Source organism: Vicia villosa, linkage group LG3, assembly GCF_029867415.1.
Source record: "Vicia villosa cultivar HV-30 ecotype Madison, WI linkage group LG3, Vvil1.0, whole genome shotgun sequence".
Taxonomy (NCBI): Eukaryota; Viridiplantae; Streptophyta; class Magnoliopsida; order Fabales; family Fabaceae; genus Vicia; species Vicia villosa.
The window spans coordinates 206,282,582-206,291,767 of record NC_081182.1 but is presented as its reverse complement, the minus strand read 5'-3'; the positions used below and the strand labels follow the sequence as shown (position 1 = coordinate 206,291,767).

At 31.7% G+C, this 9,186-nt stretch overlaps 1 protein-coding gene across 3 annotated transcripts; it reads right to left on the bottom strand.

The window, feature by feature from the left end:
• Positions 1 to 790: 790 nt before the first annotated feature.
• LOC131593385 (putative disease resistance RPP13-like protein 1) lies at positions 791 to 7,355 on the bottom strand. 3 transcript variants are annotated; one of them, XM_058865873.1, is made up of 6 exons: positions 6,264 to 7,355; positions 6,114 to 6,173; positions 5,915 to 5,989; positions 2,224 to 4,604; positions 1,308 to 2,088; positions 791 to 1,223 (listed from the first exon to the last, which is right to left on the bottom strand). In XM_058865873.1, the coding sequence occupies exons 4-5, from the start codon at positions 4,595 to 4,597 to the stop codon at positions 1,370 to 1,372; spliced, it is 3,093 nt and encodes a 1,030-aa protein (XP_058721856.1). In that variant the 5' UTR covers positions 4,598 to 4,604; positions 5,915 to 5,989; positions 6,114 to 6,173; positions 6,264 to 7,355; the 3' UTR covers positions 791 to 1,223; positions 1,308 to 1,369. The 3 variants fall into 3 exon arrangements, with proteins under 3 accessions (XP_058721856.1, XP_058721853.1, XP_058721854.1); XM_058865870.1 differs by having other exon boundaries at positions 792 to 1,223; positions 1,308 to 4,604; XM_058865871.1 differs by lacking the exon at positions 6,264 to 7,355 and having other exon boundaries at positions 792 to 1,223; positions 1,308 to 4,604; positions 6,114 to 6,257.
• Between the last annotated feature and the right edge of the window lie 1,831 nt (positions 7,356 to 9,186).

The window sequence follows — 9,186 nt, the reverse complement described above, 5'->3', positions numbered from 1 at the left end:
GATTTCTAAATACTGATATTAGCGGAAGTAGAGTCCCCTAGATTAGGAGCTCTGATGCCATGTGAAAAATAGAAATCAGAGTGTTCTGAATGTGCTTGAGTGAGTAAAGCACTCAGCATCCATAATATTTATACACTATATAATTAATTACATATTATGTTTACAAGGAGAAATAAATAATAGTCCAACTTCCTAAATGCATGAATCTAAATATACATGAACCTAAAACTTAAATGCTCTTTTTAATGGAAAACATACAATGTATTTTTTCTATTTCCAACACAAATATATAAAATGGAACAAGGAGTCAAAAGTATTGCAATGAAAGTATTGTTTTATTGAATTTCACTAAATTGGCAAGTCAACAACAGTTGTATGAACTAGGAAGGAACATACAAATTGTAAAGTGAAAAATGACAAAAGATAAAATGGAACAACGAGTCAGAATGGTTCTATCTTAAATCTGAAACCAAATAAAATACAGATATCTGACTTGAATATATTTTGAAAGAAAAACTCAAGAATGTGACAGTCTGATACATATTATGCCTTTAAATTTCAATGATAACTCTCTAACTTCATTATGTTCTTTACATAGAGTTGTCTCAATGGTTTTAATTATTATGTCATCATTTCAAATGAGCACTTTAGTAAGCCACAACATATCATGTATTAACAAAAAGTAGTGTATGTGATATCAAGAGAAACAGAAGAACCTTTTATCATTGCCAAAAAAGTTAATAATTTTTGTGAAAGATAGATGATTAGATATACTTGAATTAGACTCTAGAAGTTTTATGCTAGACAAAGCTTTTGCCAATTAAAATGGAGCGAGCTATGTACCAAAATACAATTTAATTCAACAACTGCTAAACATAACTCATAACTGCTAAACATAGCCGACATCTTTCAAGAACTGCTAAACATAACTCATAACTGCTAAACATAGCTGACATCAATGAAAATTATCAGTACAAAGACATTGAGAACTGAAGACGACCTATTATATTATACAGTGGCCTCTTTGAAAATGGACTGTTAGTTCAATTTTACTTTAACAACAAAAATGAAAACTCGACAATTAACATTAAACATTCCAACTCCATCATAACTAATAAGTTTTATACGGAAAAAACATCAAACATTTAAATAAATAACTTAAGCCTGACTCCATCTGGAAACGTCTGCCAATTGGATCGGCTTACATAGACTCGTCACTGTCACTGTTCAACATCAAATTCAAACAGAGTTTTATTATTACGGCAAATAAAAAATTAAGAAAAAATGAACACATGGGTTGTACTTACCTCATTTCCCCTGGCTCAATTATCACAAAAGCGATGTGACTAATTGTATGCCAATGTTCTCCTCACTCCTTTTGGTACTTCTCTTTAAGTAATGGACAATCTTCAATCTCCAACTGAGAAAGGGAACCCCACTCCTCTGGCAAGTGCTCAAGACTAGGACAATTAAATATTCCAAGTTTGATCAAGTTGGAAGGGATACCTCCCATAGGAAAAGATTCTAATTCTGGACAATTACGCAACTTTAGATCACTAAGATTGGAGAACAAGTGTAGTGAAAAAGGCAAGGAGGAGGACTGCCATCCTGTTATTGAAAGTCTCCAAAGAGAATTATAACAACACAAATCCAATGAGGGACATTCTACAATGTCCTTGAAATCCAACTCCAACACTTCCAGACTGGGATTGTTGATTAAATGAACCATGGGAAACTCGACATACTCATTTTCACGAAGGACAAACCTTTTCAAGCTGGATGGCAACTCATTTATCAAAATCCGCTTACAATTCCATGTATACAACTCTATGACTTTATCACAATTGGGAATTGATACGTCCAACATTTTGCAATTAGAAAATATCAACTTCTGTAAAGAAGGAAGGTGTGGAAGCAACACCCTTTTCAATTTGGGACAATTTTTTATAGAAAGCTCTGTAAGTAAAGGAAATCCTTCAATACATAACCATTCCTTCCAATTCTTCATGCTCTTGAAACTTAAAAATTCAAGAGACTTGAAGTTATTGCTAGAAAACTCTTTTCCGATGATCTTTATTCCATGACAGCCTGAAATATAAAGCTTCTTGAGATAAGGGATCTGCCCAAGTGGTGGCAAATGGGAAAATAATCCACAATTCTCCAATGTAAGAGATACTAAGTTGGGTAAATGACAACCACTTACCCAATTTGGAAACCTATTACCTCTGTACTCTCTGATGGTGAGCTTCTTCAAGTTACTATTTGGTTGAAGAGCCTTCAAGACAGATAAATTGCTTTCAACAGTTGATCTATCCATATCTTCTCTTCCGCCATCATATGTCATCTCTATTTCTTCCAAATACTTCTTATCTTTCAAACTTCTTGTTGTAACATCTGTAGGATCAATGACTTTACCCAACCCTTTAATTTGAATTCTTCCACGAAGATGATTTAGTTTCTCCAACTCCTTAAGATCTGATCTGTTCTGCTCTTCCACTATAAAATAAGCCAAGTTCTGGAGATTGATTAGGCTTCCTATATTCTTTGGTGTCTTCTTTACAGAATAGGGAAGTTCAAGATGACGTAAATTGATGAGTTTGGAAAAATTTGAAGGGAGCTCAGTCAATTTAGAACAGCAATCCAACAAGAGTGTTTGCAAATTACATAACAAACAAATGGTGTCAGGTAAGCGTGAAATTCTAGTATGAGAAAGGTCTAGATAACGCAGAAGCTTTAAATTGCTTATCTCATCAACTACCTCTGAGAGACTACAACGACTGAATGATAACATTCGCAAATATTTTAGTCTTGAAAACATATCACGCTGCACAGTGTTTGAAAACATATCACGCTGCACAGTGTTGCTTATTAACATATATCCATTGCCTTCTAGTATCAGACTACGTAGTCCTTTAAGCTCACAAAGTGACTCTAGTATTTTATCAACACATGTACTATTTAATGAAAGAGACCATCTAATGTGACGTGTTCTTTCAGGGATACCTTCCTCCTTAACTTTGTCCATTTGCATACAAAATTCTCCTGACACTGATTTAGCTAAATCATTGACAAGGTCATGCGTGTAAAAAATATTATCATTCGTTATTTGTTGGATATATGAAAAAATATTATCATTCGTTGATTGTTGGAAAAATGAAATTGACTCAAGATCACCAAAAATTTCATTACCCAACTCTTCTTCACTTTTTTCTTGTCTACAACACTTCAACAAACCTTCAGCCATCCAAAGCTTGATTAATTTATCTTTGCGAATTTGACTACCTTTAGGAAATGTAGAACAAAAAGCAAAATAACGCTTTAAATTAGAAGGGAGATTATGGTAACTCAATCTTAACATTGGGTTAACGTTGTTGTCCCCATCTAATAAACGCCACATATCAGTCTCCAATATCTTCATCCACTCATGCTGAGAGAATTTTTTTCGCAAGAGTTGGCCCATTGTTTTTACAGCTAAAGGCAATCCTCCACACTTCTCCACAATTCTTTTGCCAATTGATTCAAGGTTTGGATTTTTACACACTTTTTTGCCACGAAACGCATGTGTTGCAAATAAACTCCAACTGTCGCTTTTCCCCAAATTCTGTAAATCTAGTAACTTGGTGGATTTCAAAACATTTGCTACCTCCTTGTCACGTGTTGTTACTATAACCTTACTTCCATAAGATCCATGGTTAAAAGGAAGTAGTAATTGCTCCCAAAATTCTGCATTACCGTTCCAGATATCATCTAAAACCAGCAAGTATTTTTTGCCTGCTAGTATGAGTTGTAGTCTCTGTTGAAGTAAATTGAGAATAGTTTCATTATCAACTGGAGAATGAAATGACTTGAGAATTGCTTTGGTGAGTCCAACAACATCAAAAGATTCAGAAACATAAACCCATGCTTTAAGTTCAAAATGATCTTCAATCCTACTATCATTGTACACAAGCTTAGCAAAGGTGGTCTTGCCCATCCCTCCCAGACCCACTATGCTAGATACAGGTGTCGGTGTCTGGTTGCCACTGTCATTGTTTGAAAGTAAAAGTTTGACCATTTCATCTTTCTCATCATCTCTACCATATATCTGGGACGCATGCACCAAATATGTAGTTGGTAGTCTTTCTGAAAATTTCGAATCAGCTCCATCTCCATTATAAGCACGCACTCTTGTTTTCAGCTGCAGCTTATCCTTCTGCTCTGCAAGAGAATCTAGGATCTCTATCAATTCTTTGAGCCTAGATTTAAATGGATTAGTAAAAGTTGGAATGAAGTTGGATATAGTGCTGGTGGAGGGTTGAGATTCGACTCTCATCTTCTTCAACGGTGCATCAGTGGCAATCTCATCCAGTAGTTGGTCAGCCTCATACATAGCATGTTTAACATTACCAAGCCATCTCTTGACATTTGGGATTTGGTATTGCTTTATCTCTGCATCATCCAACACTTGGTTGATAGACTCGAGTGTAGACTCAAGTTCCTCTACCAACTTGTCAAGTTTTCCTCTACGGAAATAGTCTGTGAAATTACTTGAAGCCAACTTATCAAAAATCACTTGAAAGAAAGACGAAAGAAATGCTCCAGCAACTAGTTCTGTCATGATTTTTCTGCAATACAAATTAACGGATTTGCAATGAGTGTGATGCACTATAATGAAAGGTTTTCTGCAGTAATATATTGTTATGTAGAAAATAACAGAAGTAATAGCATTTAATATTTTTTACATTTGTTGTTAGTAATAATACAGAAAGAGAAAACAATTATATATTTTTAAAATTATTGGTAGGACTAATTTAAAAAAGTTCTTTTATTTTCAAATTCGTTACTATATTTTTGAGAATTTATCTTGCCACTCCCAATTTTATCTATGCCATCTTTCAAGTAATGCGGTTTTACTAAATTATTCCTGTAAAATATCGGATTTTGCAAAATTTTCAGTATAGTATTGGAAATTTCATATAAATATCAGAAATTTTGTTGGATTTACCAATTTACCGTGTGTGATGCTACATACTAGAAATTTAAAATTTTCGGTTTGTAGCAGCAGTAAAATTTCAGAAAAATTTAACTTCATCTACCGTATTGGAAATTTCAGGTTTTAAATAAATTTCTGGTACACACCTGAATTTTGGAATTTTCGGTATTGGTTTTCTACCGAAACTTCGTGAAATTTCCGGTACGGGGTAATGAATTTTGTGAAATTACCGGAATTTTTAAAATCTACGGTAAATCGCACCGGAAATTTTGAATATTCCGGTAAGTGAATACTAGGATTTTGTAAAAAAGCAAAGAATTTTCGGTATCGGCCAAAAAGAGGTACCGAAAAATTTGCTCTGGGGTACTTAAAATTTGTTTTTTGATAATTTTGACAACAAAATATTTTTTTTTAAAAAATAAAAATTTTAAATAAGTAGTGTCCGGAGTATTTTGAAGATAATGTAAAATGAAGGGTGGCATGTATAACCAAGATAAATTCTGAAGCAGCTGTATCTTTTGAATCTCGTGGATAATGAGTGAGTTAGAATTGTGCTTTTTTTTCCTAATCAAATGTTTAATATTTTTTAATGAAAATAATTTAGATCGAAAGTAATGTTATGATTATAGATGATGAAATATTGTTTTCAATATGATATAATATTTTTTGAAGTGCAAAAAAATTCTATTTACAAATATATCATTAATAATTAGTTAAGAAAGCAATTATATTAATGAAATTGTAAAGTTAGTCACATTTATCATACAAAATCCAAACATAAGTTATAATCTTGTGTTTACTTTTAATAATTGAACATAAAAATTAAAAATAAAATTAATTAATTAAAAATTGAATTTGATTGCAGATTCAAATAAAAGTAAAAAATTAATATTCATTATACGAAGATAAAAGAAATATTTACAAAAATGAAAAATATATTACCTGTAAATGTGTGAATAGAGTATAATCTTTAAGAAAATCTTGTAATCGTGTGAAGAGACTATGAACGTAGAGAACCTGAGAATGAATATAAAAATTAATATAAGATTTAAAAAATTAGAGGGAATATAAAATTATATAGGATAAAAATTATTTATTAGATGAAAGAAAAGGAAACATTTAAAAAGAGAAAATAAATTACCTCTAATATAAGTGTACGTCTAAGTAAACAAATGAAGACTATATCTTCTCAAAAGAGAATCTGAGAATAATATTTACAAAATTAGAGACAACAAAAAATTATGTAAGTTACAAGATCTGGAAAATTGAAGCAATAAGTAGAATATATTACTTGATTGAGAGGTGGAAGAAATTAAGTGGAATGATGAGAAAAGGTTTAGAGGCCACACAAAGTATGATAAAGATGAAGTTTAAAATGGAAGAGAATGAATGAGTTACTTTATTTATATATCAACCTGTCTTCTCACTTGTTGGGAGATAGGAAGATATTAAAATAAAATTAATTATTTTACTTCAAAATTATTCTTTAAAATCATAAAACTTTTTATTATCTAATAATATTTTTGAAATAGTCAGTTACGATAAATCTACAGTTTGTAAATCCATCTTCTTCGACCATAATTTCTTTAGGCCACTGATGTATCGAGCTACTTAATGATTATCTGATTCTCCCAATTCATTGCTCTTAGAAAAATGCCAGAACTCAGTTGTGTATTCAGTCGTAGTTCTCTTGCCTTGAAGACACTCAATATGCATCTTATAAAAAATTTCCTCATAATCTTCCTATAAAAATTGCTTCAGTATCAATTGTTTCATTCTTCGTCAAGTTCTGACATGCCTCTTCCTTTGTCCATGCCTCTAAACAACAAGTTTATCCCACCAGACAACAGCAATACTCTTCAGCTTGTTCACCACCATCTTAACTTGCTTGTTCTTAGGAATGCCCGTAACATCGAAGAACCTGTCGATGTCAATGAGTAAATCCAAAAAACTCCTCCACTCTCATTATTGTTCAATAGAATAATGGAATATCAATCTTCACTCGATAATCATGGTTATGTCGATTCCCATGATCAACTACGTTTTCCTTGTAGGGTTCTTCTTCTACAGAACTTAAACCCTTGATTTTCTAAATCTACCATAAGTTCAGTCAAAACAGTTAGATCTGCGGTAAGCGTCAGAGTAATTTCTTCAAGATCTGTTTTGGTCACCAATTGATCTTCAATGGTTGATCAAGTTACAAAAAGAAACATAAGAAAATCTTTTCTAATGCCACATTACACATTCAGAGACACTAGGGATTAACAAAAGCTAAACATAGAATGAGAACACATGATTGCAACTGCAAACCTGTCAGATCAGCTCTAGAATCCACCAGATAAAAAAATACTAAAATTTATTATATCAAAATGTCATCTTTGTGTTTAAATACTTAAACAAAAAAACCATAATGGCCTTTTAATCCAAAACATAAATAAAATAGAAAAAAATAAATCCTAATAAATTTTTAATCCAAAACAGAAATCAAATTGAAAATTGCAGAAAATATTAGAATATTATTTTTGGAACTAAAAAAAAAGAGTAATGCTATGCTTACACCTAATACTTACACTAATACTTACACCAAACACTGTTCACCGTATTTATACGGTGAACAGTGTTTTTTAAAATAAAAATAAAAATATTTATTTTTATTTTTAAAATTAAGGACGACATTGTTCATGTGCGGACGTGCATTAACCAATTTTATTACTGCATTAATCAAGTTTTTACACTGCATTAACCAAGTTTGATGACTGCTAAAAATTATTTTTAATACCTGGATATTACATTAACCAACTTCATTACTGCATTAACCAAGTTTTTACATTGCATTAACCAAATTTGAGTAATGCTATTCTTACACCATGAACAGTACTTTACAGTAGTCATCAAATTTGGTTAATGCAATGTAAAAACTTGGTTAATGCAGTAATGCAGTTGGTTAATACAATATCCAGATATTAAAAATAATTTTTAACAGTCATCAAACTTGGTTAATGCAGTGTAAAAACTTGGTTAATGCAGTAATGAAGTTGGTTAATGCGCGTCCGTACATGAACAGTATCGTCCTTAATTTTAAAAATAAAAATAAATATTATTATTTTATTTTAAAAAACACTGTTCACCGTATAAATACGGTGAACAGTGTTTGGTGTAAGTATTGGTGTAAATATGGGGTGTAACCATAGCATTACTCAAAAAAAAAACTCTGATGGTTTAAAAAGTCTTTCTACATCACATTAACAAACTAAAAATAAAAAATAAATATATAACTTTCATTTCAAATAATAATGTTTATATTTTGGTTTTTATATGTAAGTTAAAATAAGTATCATACAAAGAATACAATAAAATATACATATAATACTTGTTGATTTCTATAAAAATATATAAGGATCAATAAGATTTTGTAATATAACGTGGTTTGCCCAGTTTGTTCGGTTTGCAAACACATCAGTGTTTAGTGCAAGTGTGAGTAGTTAAAGTCTCGCATTGCCTATGAATGTGGGAATTTATAAGAGAGATGATCTATTTAAGGATAAATGTTAGGTAAGTAAGTAATCTCTCTTATAAATTCAACATTTCACCCATTCATAGACAATGTGACACATTAACCCCTCACACTTGCACCCATCATTCTCCCCTACAAGTGTGAATCCCCACATCCTATAATAGGATCCAACACCGGATCCAACTCCCGCTCCCCCACCAAACTGAACCATGGCTCTGATACCACTTTTGGAGAGTCCGAGAGAGTCGGAAGCACCAACAAGACCAGTGCTCCAGGATCACAAGAGAGGGAGACGCCCAATCTCAATCCAAAACCTTAATTAAGGTGATAGGTAAATAGGTCATCGCTCTTATAAATCCCACATTTCATCCATTCATAGGCAATGCGAGACTTTAACCACTCACATTTGCACCCAACAATCAGAACCAGACGTGGTTTTTTTTGCGACTTTTAGTGTGATTTGGCTCGATTAGAGATTTTTTATTAAGTCGGTTCGGTTTTGAACACCCCTAAAATAGACAAAATATTTTTTTACATGTATTAAATAATAACAATTAAAATATAATTTATATTCAAGCATTATGTTAATTTTGTAAAATTGATCCTTTGAATTTGCAATCAGATAAAAAATAAAGGTTTTTTTATAAAAAAATAATGTATTTAATATATTGAAAATTAAAATGGTTAATTTTTTAATAAA

What these genes read in the sequence shown, in the direction of transcription:
- LOC131593385 (XM_058865870.1), bottom strand. Translation starts at nt 4,597, where the DNA reads ATGACAGAACTAGTTGCTGGAGCATTTCTTTCGTCTTTCTTTCAAGTG.